The following is a 27,950-nucleotide window of genomic DNA, read 5'->3' as shown; positions in this document are numbered from 1 at the left end:
CTGCTGCAGAAAGCCCACCAGTATCTGAAGAAGGACATGAAACTCTTCTCCCACCTCAGAAGGACAATACAAGCCCTGCTCTCATCCTAAAGCTGAATCTTGAAGCCACAAAGCTTTTAACTTGATGGAACCTTGGAGGAAACCTTAATGACCTGACCTCTGCTCATTCCTGGATCTAGTTGGACATCAGACTCAAATCACAGTTTCTTTGAAGAAACTTTTATTGAAACATAAGTTGAAATACAGAGAGTTAAAGGAGTAAAGGTTGGTGATTTCATTACAGAAAGGATGTGATTATGCATTAAACGCAGTAAACAGACATTCACTTTAATTTCCCGACTCTCCTGGTTGCTTCTTCTTGCCCTCCGGCACGGCCCCGAGCACAAACGGAGACTTGATGTTCTGACGGTCTCTCTCAGCCTCCTCGTCTTCATCATAGGGCTCTTCGTCATCATCATCCTCCACGTCGCTGTGGTGGGGGGTCGAGTGGATGGAGGCGGAGGGTGACGGGGGCACTGAGTAAGGGCGGGGGTAGCGGAAACCATCGGTCTGTGGAAGTGAAGGTTTAGAAAATAAAACTGTTAGTCGTTCTCATCTTTTATGCCCATTTTTTCCTATCACTTGGCTCTTCTTTCTGACCATTTTTCATCCGATCTCCTTTTCTTTACTATCTTATAGTTTCTTTCCTTAGTTTCCTCTTATCTTTATTTTCACCCATTTTCTTCCTTTCCATTTTCTCTTTTCTATCCTTGCTTCCTATGCTTCTTTTCCTTTGTCCCTTTGTTTATTTCTCTTCTATCGCTTACCTTTCTTTGTTTCCACCCATATTTCCTCCACCCTTTTCTGTTTAACTAGACCATTTAAATTTGTCACATTAAACCATTTAGATAAATTGATCTAATCTAATGGCATTACAACTGAAACTTGTGAAAACTGTTCATTGTATATCAGATTGTGTGAATCCACCAGGAAAAGGTTGGTCGGTGTGGATCTTACATTTTCCTTCACACTACAACAGAGCTCTGCACCCTCATGCTCTCCCATGATGTTTTGTCAATCATCTAAATGTCAAAATGTCAATTAAAGCCTGACATGTAGCCTCTGCAGCTTTGTATTCATGTTGAACATGAGACTGTTTCTCAGGTTCATGCATGTGCAGCTTCACAAAGAGCATCAGTGTTGGGTTTTTGCTCAGTATTTTCAGTTAAAAGAGTTTGCTAGATAACAATGATGCAAATTAACCTTTAAAATTAGGGCTTTCACATGCAATAAATGAATTGCAGTAATTAGTCAGAAATAATCCTTTTCCCATTAAAATATTAAATGTGTTGCATTTCGAAACAAACTTTTAGTCCACAATGATGATGTGAATGTCTTGCTTCCCGTGTATTTAATAGTGAGTTAGATGTGGTGTATAAGATGCACCCTTTTACCTACTTTTCACATAAAAACTTGCTTGCAATCAAAAAACCAGTGTGCCCAGTATACCAGTAAAAAGTGCTGAGACATGTGCTGTCAAGACAGCAAGTGCCATTATTACACATTGCACGCTACCTGGCACTATTGAAATTCACTGTGTAATACAAGTGGATGCTTCACTGCTCAGAGTGGGTTAGGTACATCTACAAAACCAATCAGGATTTTATGCAGACTATTCTTGAAAAAACTGGCACTTGCATGTTTGCATGTGTAGAGCATAACATCTCTGCTGCTAAAGAACTGTATTAAGCCGCTATTGCACTTTCTGAAAAATGAAAATTGTAGAACACACTGTGATTTCATTTATCCATCCACTCATTTTTGGTGGCAGCAGGTTAAGCAAGCCAGCCAAGACCTCCCTCTCTCCAGTGACATTTTCCAGCTCTTCCAGGAATTCAGAAGTGTTCCCAGGCTGAATGAATCATATAATCCATCCAGTGAGCCCTGGGTTTCCACAGGGGTCACTTCCCAGTTGGATGCACCTGGAAGATCTCCACTGGGAGGCAATCAGGAGGCATCCTAATCAGATGCATCAGACATGGATGCCACAATGAGTACGAGCAATGCAATGTAGAAGAACCCGAAGAAGTTTGGGAAGTCTCATGGTGTTAAGAACACACTGGACATCGAGTTTGTCCCAAAGTCTGAAACTAAGGAGTAGGAGACTTGCATCCTTATTCTGGAAGGCTCTCTGCTTCACAACTACAAAACCTTTGATTGACATGCTGAACCAACATTGTTTCCACACTGTATGAAGAATGCAAAAAGAGGAGAAGGTCTAGGAACTACATGGTGCCAGATCCGGCCTGTTCCGGCCTGAAACACAAACGCAGGAGCAGCGGCTCTACTTCAAGCTCTCTCCGTATGTCTGAGCTCCTCACCCTATCTCTAAGGCTTGGCCCAAGAAACCCTTCTGAGGAATCTCATTTTGACTGCTTGAACCCGCAATCACACTCTTTCAGTCATTACCCAGAGCTCATGACCATAGGTGAGTGTTGGAACGAAGATCGACAGGTAAAGAGTTTTGCCTGCTTGCTCAGCTCCCTCTTCACCAAAACAGTCTAGTACATCTGCAATACTGCCGATGCTGCACCAGCTGCTGTATTATAGCTAGCAGGAGTGCTAACTCACAATGGAAAAACAAATGGTACTAAGAGAGAGAAACACAGCTGCACAAAGGCTGTGCATTGTGGACTATATCACAACAGAAACTCACACAGGAAGACTGTTTTAACTGTTTCCCCCCTATAATCCAGATTTTATGGTATTTTACAATGCTGACTTTTAGATTACTTCAGAGTGTGCTGCATAGCTACACTAGTGTGGTCTGAAACCATGACTTAGAGGTGGGAGACAGCCTCAAAGTGCTTCTTCTGTCAAATTCAATGCTTAACAACATGAAGAAATGCGCAGGAGTGCATGTACAAAATGACCCACTGATGTCAAATGTAGTTAAATTTGTAATTTAAATACTATTCCCACTCTCTTCCTATGACTTCCTCTGCTACATTTACATTGGCTCTAATGTGCAGGACTTCATACTCATGAGTTCTGTATAAACTCTCGCTGTTTCACAGTTCTTGTTCCTCACCTTCAGAGGGGCCATGGGGTCCATCTTGAACTTGTCTGGGAACGCTCTGCTCAGTGCCAGACGCCGAGCATTTATGTAGAACTGCAAACAGAGATTTAAAATATCAATAAAAAGAAAACACATGTTAACATGTCACAAAGTTTTTATCGTCATGTTTTGAGATTTTCAAAATCAAAATGCAACGTGAAAAGCGAAGAACTATTCCTAACACTTGTCTTTCACTTAACTGACAGCAACTTCTTCAATCAACATTTTATTTGATTGTAAACTAAGATTAAAAATCTATATTTCCATAATTCAGAACTCTTCTTTTTAGAGATTTTATAGAGTGCTATATTATCTTAGAGGTTTGTTTTGGAGCAGCAGAAACCGACCCGTCCCAGGTATCTCCAGTCCAGCAGCTCAGACAGCCTCTCAGTTCGGTTCCTCTGGATGATCCGCTGACGGCGAGACTGCTGACAGAAACTGAACATGAACTGAGTCAGCTGGTTACACGAGTCGTCTGCTGATCGGAACCGCCGGTCCACGATGTAAATACCTGATGGAGAGGGAGGAAACGTGAATGGTCCCTGAGGATCAACAAAACTCTTTAAAACCAGCGGATGTTCATATTACTCATTGTGGGACTCATGGATCTCTAACTGTCCGTACCATAAGCAGCGGGGTCTGAGACGTGTTCCTCCATGAAGCAGCCAAAACCAGAGAGGTTGGTGGTCACACTGGGGATTCCCATCACAGTGCATTCACCTGGAGAATCACAAAACACTCTCTGAGGTAAGATGATGTTAGACCTTGTCGGCCCTTTTTTTTAATGAGGAAAGCTTGTGAAATCAAATCTTTCCAACCAAAGATATTTACTGTCATCTACTCTCCACTGAGGTACAATGAAGTTTTCAATACGGATACCAGACCCCATCTCTCTATTGGAATGAAATATCTCCCCAAATGGGCCAGATTGGATCAGTCTTCTGATTTATGTGTTTACAAAAGCATTTGTACTCAGATCAGGCATTATTCTGATTATGGTTACCTGGCGTGTATCCCCAAGGTTCATAGTAGGACGGGAATACTCCGAGGTTACAGCCACGAACAAAATCTTCATAGTCCATTGGCAGCAGAGGACTGGTGGAGGACAAGAACTCAGGGTGGAAGATGATCTGAGAGGACGACAAATGTCAGGAAGGAGTTATCACCTTAAATTGCCTATTAAATTCAAAATGGCAGATTCTCTGTAGGAAGTAGGGTGTCCGCCCAAGAAGCTTTTTTGTACATCTGCCCAAGCTGCATCTGACCACCAAATTTCAAAAAAGTTGGACAAAAAGTAAGAAGGGGGCTTTAACTCTGAACACTGTTAGGTGGTGTTACCAAGGCAACTTCTTTACTGGATACCTAAAAAAAATCTAAAATTTCCTGACACTCATAACAAGTTTAATAACTTTTTAAACATGTTAACACTCTTAGAAGTCCAATGAAAATGCTACCATACTACTGCTACAAATAACAATAGCATATAATGATAATAAAAACAGTAATCAGAGAAATCACAGTGAGGTGCTTGGACAGTTTAGGTGCTTGAGCCCTAACAAGAACAATGACAAACCCCCTGTACCTTGACACGGTCATTCCTGGAGTTGAAGAGTCCGATGCGTCGGATGTTGGACAGGATAGGATCTGTTAAGTCATCCAGCATGTTGTGAGTCGTCACTGGTGGAAGGGTGTGTCTCTGTGAATCATTGTTTTCAAAGAGAGGTCATGTTAGTTTGGTGTCTGAAATTAAAGACACAATCAGAAGTGGTTTATGTTGGGAATCAGCCATGTGGACAACAAGATTCAGGCCTAGCAAACTTGCAGAGGACTGTTTTTGTAGTTTTGGAGGAAATTGTTCAAACAAAGAATGAGGAAGCCTAAGACACTCATCTTCCCAAGATGCTCTGCAACATGTCACTCTCCTCGTATAGGGGAGATTCTACAGTGGGATCACAGTTAATAAAAGCCAGTGTAACCCTCCATCCCTCTGAGCCATTCAAGCAGCAGACTAATGGTGTCTTTCATTGCTGCTCTGCTTTCGGCTTTAGCTTAAGTTCTTGCACAGTCAGCAAACTGATCAGTAGAGTACAGGAGTTCTTTCCTTCCTTTGATGTCATTCAAACAGGAGTGCTAAAGATAGCCCATCGGTATCTGAAGGACATGCAGCCCGTCTCCCACCTCAGAAGGACAATACGAGGCCTTCTCTTCCCCGAGAGCTGAATCTTGACGCTTCTGACTTCTAACTTGCTAGAATCGTGGAAGGAACATGAATGGACTAACCGCTGCTGACTCCTGGATCTAGTCAGACATCAGACTCAAATCCCACAAGGTGATCACAAGTAAGAGGCTTTGATCTGAGCAGAACAAGCTGTAGAAGTGTTTTATGTCCAGTTAACTGAAAGCTTTGTTTTTGTCCTTTTGTCTGTATATGTGTTTTTGATTAACTTTGCTGTGTCCATTTATGTCCATTATAGTGCCTTCACCTACACAAACATTAGTGCGACTGTATAGTCAAAGCTTGTCCTCTGGGTTTCTGTGTGGTGAAGTAGTCATGCTGACGTTTTAGCTGAGAGTATGAGTTTCTTTCTCCACCTTCTGCTCAAAGCCCACCATCGTTAAAGTCACGCGTGAAACCACGTCTTGATGTCCACATGATCTTTTTTTCTCTCTCTCTGATACATTTGCCATGCTTTGCTCTGCTTGTTAACAGTTTTGTTGTTGCAGTTTTGTTATGATAGTCATTTGATGTACTGTCACTGATAACAATTGGTGCTGCTTTGTTTGATAAATCCTATTATAGATTTTAAGAGAATTTGTCTGTGATTATTGTACATAAACACTGTAATAATTGCTGGTTGAAAAGGTCAGTGCACAGTCTCAATTTCTGTTTATTTAAATACAGATATTCTTTTAATAATAGTAATATAATTATTTTAAGAGCTGATATTGGCCAGAGATGATTTAAAGTAAATGCTCTTATATATATATTTGTGCCTTTATTTAGAGTGAAGGCCAGTAGACTTGACTGGACTTGAATCCGTGCCACCCACATACATGGGGCGGCAACCTAACCACTAGGCCATCTGCGCCCTGTGTTATTGTTTAACTGATTGTTTCTTTCACGTTTTTTTTTAAGTGAATCAATTTACCCTCAGGAACAATTATGACCAATCAATAAAGTCATTACATCAGGATTAAAGATTGAAACAACCAGTGGACGGATATTGAATAAATGCTTGTTTGTTTGTACTGACTGTCAGCTAAACTCCAATGAATGTAAATGTTTACCCGGCTTTAGGTCACACTCACACAAATCCAAAGTGCTGGAGGGAAGAGAGCGGATATAATGAGCATTTGGTTCAGCCATGCTCTGCTGGTAACCTTTATGATGATTCAGAGGATTATTGATCAGTGAAAGCGTTTGTTAAACATGGAGATAATTATATCTAATCATGTCTCATACTAACGCGTCACTACATGAAATAAGACACTTTTATTCTGGAGGTCTTGTTTTCTAGAACTTTATTGTTGTAAATGTTTAAGAAAGTCTCAGGAACTTTAACTACATTAGATTTGTCTAACTGACCAGACGGTAAATATGAATAATTCTTCACATCATCCATTCAGCCAATAAAGTGTGGATGTCGGCACTCAAGTGTTTGATCTGAAGTCTTGTGTCTGGTAAAGACACAGTCTGTATCATGAGAAAACGTCCATAAAATGCCATATCTGCTTGGCACTTAAAGGGGGAAAAGTAAGATTATCCCCCACACTAAAGAGCTGCTGTGGCATGCCACATAACGCCATGCCACATTGTTTATTGAGCTGTGCCTGAATGTTTCTCTACTTTCAGGACAGAAAAGTAGCTTAAGAATTAAGAATGTGTGTAGTTTAATACTTTGAACGCTTGGCATAGTCGTAAAAAGCTCAAAATATGACCTTTTTGGTAGCATATCTCTAAGTAGAAATCATTGATTGCCCTCCCAAAGGGTATTCTGCTTTTGTGTGACTTCATCTGAAAAGAACCTATACTCAGCCTGTCTTTCACAGGAGACACTTGGAGCTCTTTACAATATATAAGCAAGCATGTATCTGTATGAACTGAAATGAGTTTGGAAATACTGGCACATTGAATATCATCAACAATCCAACACTGTGCCTCTCCAGCGTCTCATTCATGTTTTGTGCTGCTTACTTGTGACAGACCATGATTATTCTCTGACATCAGCAGGATAGCCCAAATGAGAATAATCTAAACATCTTTTCCTCCAATCACCAATCAGGACGAGTCTCCGTTCGATCACTCCTAAAGTCGATAGCACTCATGCTCCATTTCCCAGCCAATATTGACGTAAGCATAAATTCATGTAATTGAAAAGCAGACCTGTTTATAAGCACTCTGCCTGTAACTGGGAGCTGAAACATGCATCACCTCGACACCACTGCTCTATTGACCCATGGTCTGAGGGAGAGGAAGGTAATTAACCCTCGCCTGCAGCACGTTCATTCATGATTTTCATGAAGGGGAATCCCCTTCATGAGCTCTATAACTCCAGGAGGCCATCGCTCGTATCGATCCGTCTGTGCTTAATGACTTCTCCATTCATAAAAACTGAGCTGAGGAGATGGAGATGTTGGTTAAGATTTATCTTTACTGCATTTTCTATTTTTCACTCTGTGGCTATTTTAAACACTGTGGCTGTGTGATGACAGGGCAGCTCAACCGAAAGACTCAGGAAACCAGATTTAGGCCAGGTTATGCTGTGTAAAAACACCTAAAAGACTGCAGATATTTTTTGAAATACTTCTTGAAGTAGATGAGTAGATTTCTAGGGTTTATTTCTTTATTGGTCAGAAGTAACAATGAAAAACGTCCTGAATAGACGACATGTAAAGAATATACTGATCATATTTAAAATCAAGCTCAGTTTCTGTATGCTGTGTGGAAAGATTTCTCAAAACTAGAGATGTCCTGAACAGTTTTTGATCAATATGGATAATATTTAAAGTTTATTATATCAGCTGGTTTAGGGATTGGTCAGTCTACCTAGGTAGCAGCATAACTATCAGAACTGATAATTTTGTCACGTTATGTTGCATCGTTTAGTTAAATAACTAGCTTTTGTCCTGCTGGTTTCAGCTCAGATCAACATAAACAGTGTGCCTTGAAGCTTTTCTAGGTGTGCAGTAGGAATTTTTAATTGTTATTACTACAACTATACAACAGCTGACGATACTGTGACGCATGTTTAAGATGCTATTTGCCTTTAGATCATAGTTAAATCTTAGGATTCCCTCAAAGCCGGCTCACACTGCACAATTATTTTGGACTTTCATGACAGCACCATGTCAGACCATGCAGCAAAACTCTCGTCCCATCTTCCGATCTCAGCCAACAGCCTGGCCACACTACAAGTGTGAGCCCAACTGCTCATGATACACTGACGTCACCACTTTCTCCTCAACTGCATGCCAGTTCAAAGGCCGTCAGGTCAAAGATAGTGACTCATAGCTACAACAGAACTTCCCTTTGGGATGCTAGCAGTCTTTTGTTCTGACAAGGAAAAAAAACAAGCAATTATGAACTCTTCTAGGTGCACCAAGAGGAGGACAATATGGACTGACTCTCATATAATTTCAAGAAAATCACAGTATGTATGTATAAAGCCCAGAGGCAGAAAAAGTTGGGACTTGTTTAATGTCACTCTGGTAAATGTTGATACAAAGGTGAGGCTCAAATGCTCTCCTATTGTTAGACATCATGATTCATCAGGTCAGAATGTCAAACTAGACGATGATACAAGAGAAACTCTGCCATGTTAGTCTTGTTTATTCACAGTCATGGGCGTCTTGGACATGTTTTTAATTATTTAACACTTCACATTTGTCATTACTGATGCGCATACTCAGGTCCGACGTTTGACAATTGCATTCGGGCCAAAATCTTACAACTATAATTGGCGGTATGTCTGTGTTGATTTGCACGCCACATCATTGCTTTAATTGTCATTGATACCTCCCAAAGAGACTTCTTGGATGAACTGGTACAAAACTGGTAACATAAAAAATGATATATATTTACAGATTGTCTGATGAAATCCAAAAATTGCTGTGCCTTTCACTTCAGTTTGCCCTCCATGTTCCTTCCCCCATTGCGTCACATTCCCTGTATATCACATAGATTCACTGCGCCACAATACAGAAGCGGAGACGACCTTGAGTCTCAAACACACACTCTAAAACAGTGGTTCTCAACTGGTGGATCACAGAGAAGTTTCAGTGGTTGGGAATGTGTCTGGAAAAAACTGGTGGCAATGAGTCTATGAAGTACTGAAGTCCTTTGTGGAAATTCAACAACGCCCTTATTTCACCCCGTTTTACTATAAAATGAGGTAAATTTAATTGTTATATTAATATTTTAACTCATTTATCCCCTTTCCTTGCCATGAAAGAAGCTTTTTTCCCAGGATAATAAAGTAATTTCTCAAGATCTCTGGAAAATTGGCAAAAAATTACACGTAATGATGGGAAAAGGGGTTGTGAAACATGTCAGTTTTGTCCCGTGTTTTTTCCCCATTATATGTTTTGGTCCAATCAAGCTTCAAACTGCAACATATTCAATTACTAAACATGCACTGATGAAAACTTTTTGGGAAATTTGGGTCCCGAGGCTTGACTAATCGAGAACCACTGCTCTACACGACAAACTACACTGCGCTCAAGACTGGTTTTTCTTTATAACCTGGAGAAAGTGACAGAGCTGGAAAACAACTGGACTCTGTTAAAAGACACCCACAAGAAAATTTATCTGGTACATCTGAATGTGATGATACACCTGCTCCAGGATCCCTGATCAAGGTAAGCTCTCTTTTAAACACTTCTCCATGCTTATATTGAGATAATACTGGAGATGTGTCATACGTTGCTGTAAGAAATCACAGTGAGTTTGTTTTTGTTTGTTGGTTGTAGTTGGCGGGGCTGTGTAAGCATGTTTAAATACACGTCTCTCCCCATGCTGCTAAACGGTGTGATGCTTTGTTAAAGCCCTACAATCAAGTGTGTGGTCTAAAACTTCATAAGTTAGTCAAAAGGCACAGCTTTAATGGTTCCCTTATTATGTTTAATAGGTCAATCAATCACTTCACACCGGCACTCTGACATGCTGAGCCATTATACAGTTATTTGGGGAAAAACAAACCTTTCAATGCAAATCTTGTCTTACTGTCTGTGAGAGCTGATAGAAGTGCGGTGCAGTTTTTATGGCGCCTGAACTTTCCAGAGATCAGAAAAAATTCCACCTCTGTATAGCTTAAAATAAATTATGATCAAATCTGTGTACATAAGGTCAGTAAATATTGCTTTGACATTGCTTTACTAAGCCATGACCAGGAGTTAAATCAGTCTGAGGTTCTCAGCTGCTCTTTTATCTTTGTGTGGCAGAGTTGTGCAAGGATGTGACTGTTGTGTTTTTTTTCCTTCGACTTTCCCTTCATTCAGGGAGAAAACTTTGTCAATGTGGTGCTTAAATTAACACATCAATATAACCATTCATTTAATTACACACTGTCTGCTATTCTGAATATTCAACATGGATTGTCAGAATCTATGCAGGATGCGGTTGGTTTTAGACAGACTTATTTTGGGTGTGGGAGCAGAAGAGGGCGACATGCACTGCGGGAGTGGCCAGTAATGGTCAGAAATCCAGTGGGGAGCAGGCAGCGCAGGGTTAAGAAAGGTGTCCTGTGCAGGGCTCTAGTCTGTCTGGATTTGTGTAGTCTGAGCCGGCCTTAAGGCAAGAAAGTTGGAAACACCGATGGACTAGAAATTTTGATTCTGTTCTGATCAGTAACCAATCAATTGAGGTATCCCTTTTAAAACTTAATCTTTATACCACAAGTAGGAAGCAGGATCTATAAAGCCTAAAGGTTCAGAGATTTGGGCTAAAATAAATGTCAGGAACCCCAAATTACTCTATTTGTTGAATGTAAACCGAATAAAAAAGGTAGATTTGAATACCTGCGTGGCATAGATTGCTCTCTTCATGATGGTGAAGTCATCTCTGTCCAGGATGGAGTTCATGTCTGGGATCTCTCCTCTGAGGACAAAAAAATAAAATACTCTATAGGGATTATGAACCATGATCTTCATTCGTCAGCCTGACCCAAAGCTGCTGCACACAGACATTTGTAAAGAATAAAATCAATAAAGCCTTGGGTTCAGTGAGTGTGCAGTACTTACTTTAGCAAAGCTTCATACAGATTTTTACCAAACTTCTCCTTCACACTGTGAGCTGTGTCCCTGAGAAAGATAAAAAGAAATATTCCTCCAATCCAAACGCATAAACTGCACCTCCACCTTTAATAAAATAGCTTTCAATAGTTTTTGTGTGGGCTCAGCACAGATGTCAAGTAAGTGTTGTTTTTGTTGTAAGTGGATCCAGATTAAGGTGTCAATCTTATGCCTTTTCTACAGATATGCACAGTGTAATAGTGAGATCACATATCGTTACATCAGGCTGTAAATGTAAACCAATCAGGACCTACCAGAGCTGCTTGCGTACCGCCTGTCCTTTCAGCGACTCCACATTGAAGTTGTTTGTTTTAGCCGGCATGATGAAGAAAACTACGACTGTCATATCGTTTCTGTGGACCTGTGAGGAGGAAAACGGAGCAAAACAGACACAAAGAGGAGAAATGAGTGATACTAGGAATGGATGCTGAGGTGCAAAAGAAGGCAGGATCCTCACCCGTAGCAGGTAATTGAGTCTGGACAGTGATTCAAGGAAAATATCCGCTCCTTTGTTGGAGAACTCGTAGCGCCCAGCGATGAAAAAGAAGAGAGTTCTCTCCAGGTTAAAGTCCAAATGACTGACAGGAGAAGAGAATCACATCAAGTTTAAATGGATCAAACTTCAGTAATGAAACGTTATAAAATAAAGAAAATGTAGTCTTGTTATGAGAAAATGAAGCGTTTTAAAAACTGATGAACATGTATGATTCACCCACCCGTAGAAGTGTCCTCTGACAAACTCCTGGATGCGAGCTTTGCTGGTGGCGTGCAGGTTCTGAAACTCGTGCATCGCTGAGAACTTCTTTACATTCAGACCGTTTGGAGTCACCACATCTGCATTCATAAAGCAACAATTTAGGAGCTTTAACAGAAGTTATGTGATGCTGAGCAGATACCAAAATCTGAACATGAGCCCATCCTTCATGCCACAGAGTTTTGCAATGCACTCTTAATCCGTGCCAATTGTTTCTAAGTGCTAATCTCCCTGTGGATTATTTCTAGGTCTTACTTTATTAATAATATCAGAAATAGTATGGTCAACATAACTTTGGTTACAAATTGTAGCTATACAAATAAGGACTGATACTGGTGGATTGCAGTGAAGTATCATGGTGCAAAAGTGAAACATTTCCCCACCAGGCTTCCTATGTAGCATGTGATTAGCTTCCACGGCAGTGATCTGGGAGACGGTGGTGAAGACGTGAGCACAGTGAACCGCCGCTCTCTCCAAACAGTAACGATGGTAGATCTGCCTCTCACCAGCCTCTTTATCGATGTCAAACTGCGGCACATTCAAAAACATGAGGACAGAAGCTGTTAATGAAGGTTAAATAACACATTAGGACACACAAACATCCCACAGCAATGATAAATTGCATATACACAGTATTCTATTAAAAAAATCCTTATTATTTAGCAGTTCATTTACATTTCTTCTTCTAATAGTCAGTATGTTTAGCATTTCCATGTCTGAATGCAGCACTTTGTTCACTTTGACTTTTCTGCAAACATTGTGAGTGCGTGTTTGAGCGTCTCAGCTCATAAACACTGATTTGATTCCATCAATAAAACAAAAGTTCCTCTATGGGTTAAAGCCTCCTGATCCGTCAATGATTCAGCCGTCAGTGGCCTTTAGCTGCACGCTGACCTTTAGTGTGAGCAGCAGAGTCAATTACACTCAAAACAATGACCTCTGAACACAGCAACATCACTAATGATGCCCTAAGTGGGCGTAAAAGATGGAAACATTTGGCCCAAAGCTTTGAATGTGAAAATAATTAGGAATAGAAATATGATTACGTGCATGCTCAGAAGTTTTGATGCATATTTTGAAGTCATTTGTTAGTCTTTATGACTGCTTTGGAAAAACGGGATAAACAGGACTTTCAGTTGCAAAGTTTGAGATCAGAAATGTCCACATAACTCAGTTTAAGGCTCTTAAAATGATGACTTAGAGTTCTCTCTCACCTTATCCAGGTTGTTGTAGAAGTCGGCGTTCCCGGCACACAGGTATCGTCCCAGCAGAGTGGCATGTGTGGTAAAGATGGAAGCCATCGGGATTTTACGGGAACGAGACAGAATGAGGCCTGGACCGGCCTGCCACTCATGGAAATGAGCGATGACGTTCTGTTTGTCTCCCAGCTCGTCCGTCAGCTAAAAAACAAAACCGAATAAAAGCTGCAGAAATTAAGCAGGATGCTAAGAAGCTGTGATACGGGGAATTCATTGATGATCAGCTGACCTCTTTGAAGAACCAGGCAATGAGGGATCCCAGGATGAGCGCGTCGTTAGCCTCACGGTCGTTGAAAGGCAGGCCAATGTTGCAGGTCTGCCACAGGTCACCCTTCCATCGATCCAGATTCCAGGCTGCAGAGCCGACATCGAACAGGATCACATATGGGCTACCCTCGATCAGCCAGCGGCCAAAATGAACCTGTAGCATCAACACCAGCAGTGTGTGTTTAGAAATCTGGTTTAACAATCAAATTCTAGTGTGATCCTGAAAAAATGCAGCATTATATAGCACTTTTCAAAACTTCAGTTACAAAGTGCTTCACAAGAAATATGACAAAGGAAATAAGAATACATATATTCAATAATACAGGGAAAAATAAATTTTAAAAAATCTAAAACATCAAACCATCAGTAAAAACAAATAGAAGCACATTTAAAAAGCAGAGAAATTGTTACAAGAAGGCTAATCTAAGGTCTATATATTAACCATAATTATTTGTCAGTCTGTTGTAAATATCAGCGTATAGTATCAGTGTATAGTATAGCATAGTGTATATATCAGCTGTTAATTTTGACCTCTATCGGCTATAAATATCTATTTATATCAGCTGAAATACCAGCATATATCAGTTGTAAATATCTGTCTGTATCAGCTATAAATATCTGTCTATATATGCTGTAAAAATTGTTCTACGTTAGCCATAGATATTGATCTATATCAGATGTAAATATCAGATTATATAGGCTGAAAGTATCTGTCTATATTGGCTGTAAATATTAGATTATGTCCGCTGTAAATATTGATCTATATCAGCTGTAAATATCAGATTAAATTGCCTGGAAGTATCAGTCTTTATTGGCTATAAAAATCTATTTGTATTGGCCGAAAGTGTCAGTCTATAACGGTTGTAATTATCAGATTATATAGGTTGTTAATATTAGATTATGTCCGCAGTAATTGGCTCTAAATACCAGTCTATATAAGCTGTTAATAAAGGTCTATATTGGCTGTCAGTATCAGTCTCCATCAGCTGTATTTGCCTAAATTAGCTATTCTGTCTACATGAGCTATAAATATCGCCAAACAAACTAACAAGTAGCTTTAGGCAGGACCAACAGACTGTCGTCAACCAAAGTCTTTGTTTATCCTCATTTCTTTAACTTTGAAAGTGTATTTTAAAGACTGAAATTTTCAGTCTGAATGACATTTATATATTGGTGTAGATATTAGTATCCATTTAAATGAATTTAGAAAAATCAGCATATTTCATATTGGCAGAATTCCAATATCACACATCTTTACCATTCACTCAAAGTATACTGTCCCACCAATTAAAACTGTGTTTGGTTGGGGAAGAAGAAAGTCCTCAATGCATCTGCAGTAATATTACATTCTGCTTGTTGAGCCCAACCATGAGTCAGTACGCACACTGTCAATCAAATCTTTGTCTGATCTCCTTTTCTTGATATTTGATGTAACTAAAGTCAACACAATCCAACAAAGTTTCCCCTATGCCTGAAGTAAAAAGCTATGTTTTAATGAACTGCTCATTTTTCTTTTAGCAAAACAATCAGCTGCCAAGAAGATATGACCAGGTGTACAGTTTCTCTAACACAGGAGTGCCATCTCATGGCCAATGCTGTTTGGTACACAGTGAATGGCATCAGTGAGAGGCTCTGAACTGAAACTGTCAGACATCATTTGGAGAGATGGTGAACTTTATTTACAAAAATGTCAAGTCATTTACACCACATTCCAAATTATTATGCACATGATTTTTTACTCTTTGTTTCCTAAATATTAATGCAAATGACAGTCAGAATATTTTTTAGTCATCAGTCATTTTGTTTTTGAACAAATTTCATAATGATAACAAGTATTAAAAAAAAAATTCAAAATGCACTGTTCCACATATTATGCACAACAAAGTTTTAAAACATTTTATAGGTTGTAAAGAACTGAAAATGGTCATTTGTTGAATTTGCTGCATAAGGAGGTCATATTTACTAAAATTAAAAGCTATTTCAATCAAAAACATCTTAACAGGCCAAGTTACATGTTAACATAGGAGCCCTTCTTTGATATCACCTTCACTATTCCTGCATCCATTGAACTTGTGAGTTTTTGGAGAGGTTCTGCTTGAGTTTCTTTGCAAGATGTCAGAATATCCTCCCAGAGCTGCTGTTTTGATGTGAACTGCCTCCCACCCTCATAGATCTTTAGTTTGAGGATGCTCCAAAGGTTCTCAACAGGATTGAGGTCAGGGGTGGATGGGGGCCACACCATGAGTTTCTCTCCTTTTATGCCCACAGCAGCCAATGACACAGAGCTGTTCTTTGCAGCATGAGATGGTGCATCGTCATGCATGCAGAAGCTGCTCTCCTTTTTTAACCATGGAAGAAAGTGGTCAGTCAGAAACTCCATATACTTTGCCAAAGTCATTTTTACACCTTCAGGGACCCTAAAGGGGCCTACCAGCTCTCTCCTCATGACTCAGGCCCAGAACATGACTGCACCAACTCCCTGCTGACGTCACAGCCTTGTTGGGACATGGTTGCTGTCTACCAACCATACACTACTCCTCCATCTGGACCATCCAAGGTTGCATGGCATTCAACAGTCAACAGTCAACGAGACTGTTTGAAAATGAGACTTCGTGTATTTCTGGGCCCACTCCAACCATTTCTGCTTGTGAGCATTGGATAGGGGCGGTCCAATAGTTGGTTTTTACCCGACTGCAAGCCTCTGGAGGATCCTACACCTTGAGGTTCGTGGGACTCAAGAGGCACCAGCAGCTTCAAATGCCTGTTTGCTGCTTTAATGGTATTTTAACAGCTGCTCTCTTAATCTGATGAATTCGTCTGGCAGAAACCTTCCTCATTATGCCTTTATCTGCACGATCCCATCTGTGCTCTGAAGCTGGCACAAATTTCTTCACAGTACGATGATCACACTTAATTTTTCATGAAATATCTAATGTTTTCATGCCTTGACCAAGGCTTTACACTATTTGACACTTTTTGTCAGCAGAGAGATCCTTTTACTTTCCTTTATTGCTGAAACCTGTAGCCTGCTTAATAATGTAAATTGTCCTTCTTAAGCAGTTTTCCTTTAATTGGCCTCACCTGGCAAAATAATTATCACAGGTGTCTGAGATTGATTTCAGTGATCCAGAGAGCCCTGACATAATACCATCCATGAGTTTAATTGAAAAACAAAAATTTGAATGTTTATGACACTAAAATCCCATTTGCATAATAATTTGGAACGCAGTGTACAGAGGGAACAAGGCAATGAAAGCATCAGAAGACTGATGAAGGGCATTAAAATAAGCATGACACAAAGTTATGACAGCTAATAGAAATAACAAAATACAGAGGTGTAAAAAATGTAAATGTACTTTCATATGGATTTCATACACAGCCCATTAGGGATGTGTACTGAAAAAAGAAGAGTTTCTTGTGTGCACCAGAAACTAAGCCTTGCACACAGGAAGGTTTATACTGAGCACAAAATAGTTACCGACAGTGTTGCATTACAAATGATTTTAGAGAACGCAAAGCAGTGAATACAAAATGTGTTGTAAAATAGTACTGATATCTGTCTGTGAATCACCTGGCATCCGTTGTTGATGAGAGCGTCCATGGCCTTCCTGATGGCGGGGTTGGGCGGCTCACAGCCCTCCACCTGAGTCTTAAAGTTATGATCGAAGTATGGCCCAATCATAAAGTAGTTCTCCCCGTATTCATCTGCCGTGATCTTGGCTTTGGTCTGGATCACCGTGTAGATCCCTCCGACTGCAGGATCAAACACAGAAGAAGAGAGGAAAAATTCAACTTTCTTTTCTATTTTAAATATTGAAATGTTGTTTAACATTTGTGATTGTTTCACCTCTATGGTGGCAAAAGCCAGGGCAGGAGGTTTGGTGTTTGTGAGTTATTGCTCCATCCATCCTGTGCATTTTTAAATGCATCTCAAAAATGCTTTGCAGGATTTACTTCAAACTTTACACAAATTTGCACACTGACTTCAGGATGAACTGATTTTGGAGGTGCAAATGCAAGGACACTGTGACCTCAAATCTTTTGAGAGGCACCTGGCTGCAGAGCTCTATGGTGGGGCGACCTCAAAGTAAGGTTTATGCCACAGCTGCCCTAAATTACCAGCATTGGTAATTACCAAAATCATTTTTTATGTTTCTGCAATGGTTAATACACCAATATGTAGAAGCTCTTTAACCCAAATGATATTTTTAATGCTAAAATATAATTATTATTGTTATCCATGAATTTTCAAATTTACTGATTTACAAAAAAACTGAAAAAATAGTAAAGCACATTATTATTTCTTGATTAATATGTCAAATTATAGTTATTTACTTGCATTCCTTAACAGAAAAATGAGTTTTAGTGGTTGAATGTTATGCTTGATTCATTTCTGACTTCTCAGAGAAGCCCAGTGAGCTGGCTCAAATTTGGGTTTGAAGAGGGGAATTCAGTTTGAAATTCCTCATTCCTGTTCAAAATGTTAAAACGTGGAGAGCTCACTGAAAATGAAAGAGTCCACATCAAAGCACTTCATGATGCTGGATGGTCTCTGAGACAAATATGACAGGTGGTCTAATAAAATTGTTAAGCACTGTACATCATTCAGTACGTCATTCTGGTTCCAGCTTGGGTAATGTACATCATTTCCCACCCCGATGGTTGAAGTCGCCCAATTGTAGAGGTCTGCAGCCAAATCCTTTTGAATCTTTTGAGCACCATATTTCAGAGTGCATTGCCCTTCAAGCCCTACGCCGTTTTGCACATTCACATGATGCCCGACATTTCCCCCTTTATTCTGAGTGCCCCCCCCCCCGGTTCCTTTATGAAATGGGACAACCCTTCAAGTTCCTGATATGTCTTTAGTACTCATCATGGCATTTATGTAAATAGATGAGATGGCAACACTGGACTCTCCTAGCAGTAATCTTTTTGAAAATGCTTCATTGAAATCGAAAGGATCATGATGCAATGAAACTAATTATAGCAGATTATTAAGTGCCAGGAGATAGTTCTAGTTTCCCTCAACATGAGCAAAAAGGACAAAAATTAATGGTTGAAATGTCAAAGAAACACAGATTAGACCTTCACAGTTGTTTGGGGGATCATTTCATGCAGAAGTGTGATAGAAAACTGAGGGATTATTTCCCTTTTTTAAGGCTAAAAGTTAAAACGTGCTGTGGTGCACGGTGAGTCAGTCACATAAACAAGCACAGAGTGAATTGTCCATGGAGTAAAAGTCTGAACACGTGGATGTGTTTCACTGCCTTTTAAAGACAAATACTGATATGACAGGGCAGAAAGAGTCTGTGAGCTCATGCTGACGTCTGAACTGCATCATCGAGACGATGTTATATAAGAAAACAGCAGCACGACCGATAACCTCTGATCTGCTTTCAAACCACACCGGGCTGCACAGGATGACTGTGCTCACGTTTCGCATGCAAAACACTAAACCTGCTGATTTTACAAAAAAGAAGAGCAGTAAGGTTGATTACTCTCAAACAACCACATACAAATGCTCCCTTATCATTCCTGTAAGAAGAACTGGAGTCCAACACCTGATCAGTAACACTGAATATGTTATGAACATTTCAGGAGAAAGGAAAGTTTGATCGTGTGCCAAGAGGAAACGAGTCCAAAACATTATTCCTGGTACTTTTGGGTGACTGGGGCAGCCTCATTCCACTTTAAACAAAACTTTAATAAAAACAATGAAAATATCAACAATACATTTTTCTAAGTTTCCTTTGGAAAGTCAACACTTTGCATGGCTTTTTAAATCTTGCATTGTGTTAGCATTACTGGCCCTCAACCCATTCAAAGTTCTTTTATCCCATCCAGCTGTTGCTGTTAACTATTGTTCATATTGGGATGCATTCAAACCCTTTCTTCCTTGAGTAAACTGTTAATTAGACACATGATCACATATATCTCGTCATGAATTACCACAAAGGTGTGCTCTTGTTTTTCCCTGCCATGCTAAGTCTTCCTCAGCCTGATTCAGGAGGTTTTTCCAACAATGACGTTGTTGCTGTGTTGGCACTGAGAAACAACCAACTGCCCTTTTGCACCATCACTACAAAAACGACATGTGTGTTTTGGGGCTTCTGATTGCTGTAACTTTTGTCAGATAATGTTTGTAGGTTCACTTGTCAAAAAAAATCATTAAATAATTTAAGTACTAGAATCATTTCACACAAACAGTGCCTATATAAAGTATTACCCTTTTATTTATTTTATAAATCAATCATGGTCAATATAATTTGTTTTTTCTGACAAAAAGATTTTACAACAAAACTAATGTCAAAGTGAAAACAGATATCTATAAAGTCATTTAAATTAAATTAAAATATGTAATGTAAAAAAAGTTCCAGTAGTCTCACAACTACTGAAATGGGGAGACACTGTATACAACAACTGTTGCTCTGGTTCTTCACCAAAGCTTCATGGAAGAGGGCAAAGAAAAAGCCACTGTTGAAGAGAACTCATTAAATCTTGATTGGAGTTCACCAAAAGGCATGTGGGAAACTCCATGGTCAAGTAGAAAAAAAAGGTTTTGTCTGATGAGTCCAAAATGCTGTGTTTTGGCCATCAGACAAGACGCTATGTTTAGCAGACACCAAACACTGCACATCACCACAAACACACCATTTCCACTGTGAAGCATGGTGGTGGCAGCATCATGCTGTGGGGATGCTTCTAGGCAGCCAGCCCTGGACGGCTTGTAAAAGTAGAGGGTAAAATGAATGCAGCAAAATATTGGAAAATCCTGGAGTACAATCTTATTCAGACCACAAGAGAACTACAGCTTGGGAGATTTATTTTCCAGCACAAGAACAATCTGAAACATACAGCAAAACCTACACAGAAATGGTATAAAGACAACAAGGTAAATGTTCCGGATTAGCTGAGTCAAAGCCCAGACCTCAATCCAATAGAGAATTTGTTGCCGGACTTGGAAAGGTTTGTTCATGCCTGATCAAAATGCAACCTGGCAGAGCTTGAGCAGTTCTACAAAGAAGAATGGAGTAAAAGTGCAGTGTCCAGATGTGCATGCCTGTTTGAGATCTATCCACACAGACTCAGTGCTGTGATTACAGCCAAAGGTGCATCTACTAAATACTGACTTGAGGGGGATGAATATTTACGCAGTTACTCACTTTACATTACACATTTTTATTTTATTGATATTACTTTGTAGAAAATATTTTTTAACTTTGACATGAAAGAGAGGGTTTTTGTGTAAATCTCTGACAGCCACTCTCAAGGTCTGTTCATGTGAGACGTGATTTCATTTAGAATGGAACTATCATAAGTTAAAGGCATTTCCAACATCTCTTATTTAGCCATTAATTCCTCTGATTGTTTCTGTCATATTTGTTCATATTTTGGTCTTTAGTTTAATTTATTAAAATGAATCTACCATAGCATGTTGCAACCCATCTTCAGCTTAATGTTTAGCTCTTCAGAGGGAGCAGACTGGTTTGCAATGTTTGCTCTTTAAGGGGCAAAGAGGCAAAGATTTACACTAAACGATAGCTTAGCTATCCAAATGTATGCAGTTCCAAAGTAGTAATTGATCACTTTCGATATTTCATGTTTGGATTTATTTCAACGTTGTTTTTAAGGCAATCCAAGAAAGTTATTTGGGTGAATCAAGTATGTATACAGCTGTTTTGTCAACCTTCCTTAATTTGACCAATCTTTTGCTGCAGATGCATGGTTTAAAACATGTAATTGAAGCATCTTTACCTTTGTTGGTGACCTCCCAGGACACCTCGAACAGCAGCAGATCCTCCACAGGCAGGTCATCCTCCTCCCAGGACGGCAGCAGCCCGCTGAGGGACGTCATGGACAGGGAGCGAGACAGCGGCATCTTCGGGGAGTCTGCAGGTCCGAGCTGGAGTCTAAAACTGTGAAATCTGTGGATCCTTCAGACGGGCCTGTGGTGGTCTTGGACAAGGCGGGGACCAAACACAATGGGACAAGATAAAAGAGAGTGGCGGGGGCAAAGAGCTTGGACCCGCCTACTGAGGATGACCTCCAACCAGCAGGAGGGATGTTTACCTTACACAAAAACACACTTAATACACACAGACGGTGGGGTTAAAGGTTGGCCAGAGTTTGGTGTGATTGTGAAATGTTGGTGAATGAAGGCAGGTCTGCACACGATGTCAAACAGAGCGATAACAGAAAATTCTTCAGGGATGTCCCAGCAAATAGCTTCAAGATTCAGAAAATTTGATTTGTATTTTTACTTCTTTGTAATGGTGCTATTTAAGATCATTTATTCCTCCATACAGGAGTAGCATAAGAAAAAGCCATTGAGAATGTGTCAACTGGCCTGAGAGATGTTTTAGGGAGGTGGGATATTTGGCAAATAAACATACGATTTTCATAAACACAGACATATATTATATATATATATATATATATATATATATATATATATATACATACATACATACATACACACACACACACTATATATATATATATATATATATATATATATATATATATATATATATATATACCCTATATGGACAAAAGTATTTGGCCACACGTTGATTATCAAATGCAAATGTTTCTATCAGACCCGTTGTCACAGGGTCATAAAGTCAAGCATCTAGCCATGCAGTCTCTGTTTGCAAACATTTGTGATAAAAATCCATGCTGGAGATTCCACAGTGAACTGTTGCTGATATTATTAGAAAGTGGAAGTGTTTAGGAACAACAGCAACTCAGCCACAAAGAGGAAGACCATGTGAAATCACAATAGTCGAACAGCTGCATGAAAGCCTCACATCACCAAGTCCAATGCCAAGCATTCTATACAGCAATGTAAAGCACACTGACACCAGGCTATGGAGCAGTGGAAGCGTATTCTGTGGAGGGACGAATCACAAGTCTGGGTTTGGTGGATGCCGGGAGAACGTTACCTGCATTGTACTGGCGAAGTTCAGTCGAGGAGGGATAATAGCATGGGGCTGTTTTTCAGGGTTTGGGCTAGGCCCCTTATCTCCGCTGAGGGGCAATCTTAATGCTTCAGAATATCATTTTGGGCAATGCTGTGCTTCAAACTTTGTGGCAATAATTTGGCCAAGTCCCTTTTCTATTCCAAGACAACCGTACCTCAGGGCACAAAGCATAACACTTTAAATACATGTGATGAATTTGATGTGGAAGAACTTGACTGGCCTGCACAGAGTCCTGACTTTTTGGATGAACTGGGATGGAGATTGCAAGCAAGACCTTCTCGTCCAACATCAGCGCCAGACTTCATAAATGTTCTACAGAATGAATGGGCACAAATTCCCGCAGAAACACTCCAAAATCTTGTTGAAAGCCTTCCAAAAGTGTGAAAGCTGGTGTAGCTGTAAACGGGGGCCAACTCCATATTAAAGTGAAAGTGATCTCATTACAGTCCCTGTTGGTGTAATGGTCAGGCTGCCGCATACTTATGTCCATATACTGTATTTGCTTATATAATTTAATGCAAACATTTCTTTCCCATTTACCTCCATTCATTTTGATAGAATGTTTTCATCCAGAAAGCAGAGGGGCTGGCATTGTTCAGTCAAACTTTGCATGATTACGTCTGGGTAGGGTGTTTTGATTCTTGTTGAAATAGAGGGGACACTCAAAATCAAGGTGAAAGGGTAAAAGTTAGAAGTGGGACTAAGCCTTGGACTGAAGTATTACATAAGCAGTAACATAAGTGGTTGAAAAAGCAAACTAATGCTTAAGTGTAAAAAAACTGCAGTTCCTCTCATGTCCACCAGAGGCTGTGTGCAGAAGTAGCAGCAGTCCCAGTCACCCCATGTTTGAAAGTTCATTTTTGATTTTTGATTAGATTTTAGAGGCCAAAGGTTACGTTAACCTAGTATCATTTTGTAGCTTCATAGGAGCTTAAACTCCTTTAAAAGAAATGTCTTTTAACATGTTTATAAATTTGTCTTTTACCTTAAAAATCTTTTTGGTGATTTTGTTATACATGTGAACACATACAAGCACTTTCACTTGCACTTTTATCCCTGTCTCAATTTAACTGATATTTATTTTATGCATCAATTTGACCCCCATACCCCTAAATAGCTCTGTAATGTAAAGTTTATAAGAAAACTTTCTCCTACATTATTAAAGAAAGAAGGTTTCTACCATTCACGCTACCACAGAAACCAGCCTAGCCCTTCTTCTTGGCCCACCACTGTACTTTAACTGTCTGGTATTATTGTATCCCTCACAGAGGCGTAAAAACATCAGGAGATAGTTCTAGTTTTCAGGAAAAAGTCTAGCACCAGTTTACCAGGAACATCTTAGTCCATCTCTGTGGCCAAACATAAACGTGAGCTGCTTATTTACACTTCCTGTCATCTCGTTCACGTCTCTATCCCAGATTTGGTTTTACAATGACCATAAATTCACTTTTTTCACCGCCAACATGCTCTCACATGTCACCTTATGCATGACGACTCGTCACCATCACCGGTTTTCCAAGAAGGGCTGATCATGAATGATGCATTTCCCACAAGCTCGGCAATTTACCTCACTGAGACGCACACAGCTGTGATTGGCTGAGAGCTGCGGGAGCACAGGGTCACCTGGTGGAGATATAAACCAGGTGAGATAGGAGCGAGCGTGTTAGAGCTGGTGTAAACACTTTAATATCACACAGAGGAGGAGGATTAGTGTTTTATACTCAACATGAGGCTGGTGGCTCTGGTCGTGGTCTGGGGGCTCATCGTGGGTCAGGATGGACGAGGGGCCGCTATGCAGGGAGACGATGCCATGCTGAGGACGCCTGCAACTGGTGAGAGACAACAAATTAAAAATTAACTGTAATCTAAAAATCTGAGCTGTTTGGATAGATAATCATATTTTATAAACATTTCTACTGCAGTTTTGGGGCAACAGAGCAATATCAATGCAACACTAGGGGTGGGCAATTCTAAGCTGAATGGTAACAGACCATCTCTGAACATTTTTCTACTGTCAGAATTTCAGGATGATAAATTGGAATGCCTTTGTAGTAACATAATATAAAAGAAAAAAACCATGGCAACAAAAATGGAAGTCTTACACACTCAACACTGAGCAAGTTTTGCAGAGGAACTGAGAACCAGTCACACTCACTTTTCCAAATGTTGCCAAAGTGTTTGTGCAATTGAGAAAGTGCTCTCTCTTTAAGTTAAAATTATGACTGACAATAATAAAGTTTCTGTACTTTTTCATACCACTGATTATTAAAATTATAGAGAAACATGCCGTTTGATTCATAATGTTACTTTTTACAATCAGTGGTATCAAAAGGTACTGAAACTCCATCTTCAGCCAAATTTTTTAACAGGGCTGGGCAATTAATCGAAAATTAGATTAAATCACATCATGACCATAAATTCAATTTTCAAATCACAAAAGGTGCAATATTTCTTTGACCTGAAATTTGTGTTTAATTACCTGTTCAAAATGTATTTTGCAGCAGAGATATATTTCATGACCTTTCATGCAGTCATTCAGGTGCCATTTTTTTAGAATAGGCCACAAAAAAATCCTACCTTGTTCATTTTTGTACTTTTTTCTTGGTAATTATAAGAATGACAAAAACCCTTCAATGCAATAATTCATATCCAATTTGCAACACGAGTCAAAATCATCAGAATTGGACACTTGTAAAGAATTGCTCACCCCCTATTTAGGAATAAAAAGAAAGTTATGGAATAATCACATATCAAATCATAATCGCAATATTGGGGGGGGGGGGGGGGGGTCGCAATTAGATTATTTTACAAAATTGTCAGCTCTAATTCTTAACCAAAACGACAGATGGAGCTCTATCAAAATTGTCCAATTACATTGACAACATCTGGAAAAATAGGTGGTACAGTGTCCTTTTGATATTTATACACAAATAATTGCCCAATCAGGGTTAGTGGGGTTGTTGTACCCTTGACAGTTCCAACCATTTTTCCAAAAGTTGCCAATGTAATTGCTCAATTTCGATAGTGTAATTCTATAAAAATTAACAACAGTGATCCATATTGGATTGATCAGACTTCTAATCTTGTTGTCACAGATTCAACAGGTATCAATATAATCTGATTTCTTCTAAGAAAAAAAATCCTAAACTGAATTTCTCCATTCATTAAGTTTATCCTTGCTGATCTTCTGCATTTTGTTCTTGCATTTTTATAAATTTTGTAGACTTCTTTGTTTTCCCTGACTACCATTTCATTTATCCTGAGATAATGCCTTTGCTTTGTCTGTCAGATCCCTCTCTTTATTTTTAAATCTACTTATTAAAAAAAAGTATTAAGATTGTGAATCATTATTTATATGGCTTGTTTTTTTTACTAAATCTTTGAGATAAAAACTGAATCATAAGTTAGTTGCTCCCATTGACTGATATTATAGAAAATCATCTGTTTAAGTCTAAAATGCAATTTCTTCTATTATTGTATTATTATTTATTTTTAATGTATGCATGGCCACTTTAGGACTCCGTACAATACCTTCTAATTGCTCTTGACGTCACTTACGTCGTTTAGTTGTCGCTCTCCAAGCAGCATGTTGCCCAGGTGCCTAAACTTTTTCCCGGTTGGATTCTAATTTCCTCTCCTCGTGACTCCTCAGGTTCAGTCCTCTCAGCTCTCAGCAGCAGATCCACCGGAGAGTTACCAGACGAGGACCCGAGCTCGTGCTTCGCCCTGCGGGAGAACGAGGACCAACGGCAGCTCCTCTGTAACGACCGGAGGAGCAAATTCAACTTCAACCCGTTCGGCCTCCGCTTTGGGAAACGCTACAACGGATATATTTACCGGAGAGCCGTGAAAAGAGCTAGGACGAAGAAGTTTACACCGCTTTCTCTCTTCTCGCGAGACCTCGAGGTGCCCACCTGAGGCTGATTAGTGCACACCTGAAAGAGACATTATGTTGATAACTGTCTTCACTTGTTTAAAATGGAAGAATGAAAGAAAAGCCTTTTACTGCTCATGTATCTCTGAATAAAACTTTTGTACTCACCTTCACTGTTCAATTATTCAAAGACCTAAAAATAGAGAAATAGAGAAATCCAGAATAAATCAATATAACTGAAAGATTAAGACAAAGACGAACTCAAAACAAAGGCAGGCCTGGCTGTATCTGACTGACTTGGTTGTATTTTATTTGCAGTGGCGTCATTCTACCACAAGATGGAGCCGTAGGTTTAAATTACACGACAGAGAAATCCTTAGACTGTGGAAAGAAGAGAAGAAAAAAAAACACAACCGGGGGTTTAATGTACATAAAACAAAGATCATTCTCCTGAGGGTACCGATAATAAATTACACCGAAACTATGAAACTATAATATAGCGATAGTTGAGCACAGGCATATAGCAGATATCTTCAAGTAATGGGTTCATAACACTTCTCAAACAACTAAATAGCGGAAATATACTGTATATACCATAAAGCTAAAACTATTATGTTTGAGCTTGTACGGACCAATCAGAGAGCTGAAAAGAGTGTAAAGAAATCCATATTAGGGAATGAAATATATTGGATTAAATATCAAAGCAAAACAATTATTACTTCATTTCAATTCTTATTTATATTTTCATATATTATCATTATTATTATTATTATTAAGATTTTGTTTTATTAAGCGAGTCAGTGTCAAAGCATGTCAGTACATCCAATAAATAAAATTGATTCAATAAATAAAAATATTTTGTTCAATATGGAGAAAATTAATTTTTTTTAAACAATGTTTTTAGTTCCTTGATTTTTTTCCATTATTGCAATGAAAGCTATCTATGGACTAATCATGAAAACAAAATTCACCATCTGGATTTTACCATAATTTTGAGACACAAATCACTGGTGAGTAGGCTATTCCCCTTTATTTTTTTTTTTTAATATTATCCAAAATTTCCATTATTTTGACACAATAACAAAAGGCATGTACGAGGAAGTCACTCAGAGAGTTGAATTTTAAACATTTAAAAGTGGAGCTGGAGTTGAATATTATTATATATACATATAATATTTACTGTCACATCAGTTCAGTTTTGATTCAACAAAATCACCCACATTGATGCTTGCAGAAAAATTAGACTTTGATGAAGATTCGGCTTTAATCAACAAGAGTCTGCGCCCAACTGTGTTAAATGGAATTTAACATTGTTTTGGTTCATATGATGTTTTTCCTAGTATTAAAAAAAGAGGTATTTCAATTCTAAAAGGTTTAGATGACTCAGAAATAAACACAATTTAATGAAATTAAATGACAACATTAA

At 39.2% G+C, this 27,950-nt stretch overlaps 2 protein-coding genes across 4 annotated transcripts; one reads left to right on the top strand and one right to left on the bottom strand.

The window, feature by feature from the left end:
* Nucleotides 1-217: 217 nt before the first annotated feature.
* Nucleotides 218-26,244, bottom strand: gys2 (glycogen synthase 2). Of its 3 annotated transcripts, none has more exons than XM_041781019.1 (19): nt 26,209-26,244; nt 24,377-24,479; nt 24,218-24,273; nt 21,422-21,622; nt 17,238-17,419; nt 13,629-13,820; nt 13,355-13,540; nt 12,524-12,668; nt 12,103-12,220; nt 11,844-11,964; nt 11,641-11,747; nt 11,336-11,395; nt 11,114-11,192; nt 4,680-4,793; nt 4,101-4,227; nt 3,722-3,817; nt 3,445-3,608; nt 3,071-3,151; nt 218-549 (listed from the first exon to the last, which is right to left on the bottom strand). In XM_041781019.1, exons 4-19 carry the CDS (start codon nt 21,543-21,545, stop codon nt 328-330), a joined length of 2,118 nt encoding a protein of 705 aa, XP_041636953.1. In that variant the 5' UTR covers nt 21,546-21,622; nt 24,218-24,273; nt 24,377-24,479; nt 26,209-26,244; the 3' UTR covers nt 218-327. The 3 variants fall into 3 exon arrangements, with proteins under 3 accessions (XP_041636953.1, XP_041636952.1, XP_041636951.1); XM_041781018.1 differs by having other exon boundaries at nt 24,131-24,273; nt 24,372-24,479; nt 26,209-26,222; XM_041781017.1 differs by lacking the exon at nt 26,209-26,244 and having other exon boundaries at nt 24,131-24,273.
* On the top strand, nt 24,377-26,692 carry kiss2 (kisspeptin 2). Its single transcript, XM_041781021.1, has 2 exons — nt 24,377-24,488; nt 26,291-26,692. The coding sequence occupies exons 1-2, from the start codon at nt 24,377-24,379 to the stop codon at nt 26,566-26,568; spliced, it is 390 nt and encodes a 129-aa protein (XP_041636955.1). The 3' UTR covers nt 26,569-26,692.
* Nucleotides 26,693-27,950: the final 1,258 nt, after the last annotated feature.

This window comes from Cheilinus undulatus, linkage group 23 (genome assembly GCF_018320785.1).
Source record: "Cheilinus undulatus linkage group 23, ASM1832078v1, whole genome shotgun sequence".
NCBI lineage: Eukaryota > Metazoa > Chordata > Actinopteri > Labriformes > Labridae > Cheilinus > Cheilinus undulatus.
The sequence above is the reverse complement of the archived record's forward strand: the minus strand, read 5'-3'. Positions and strand labels throughout refer to the sequence as shown.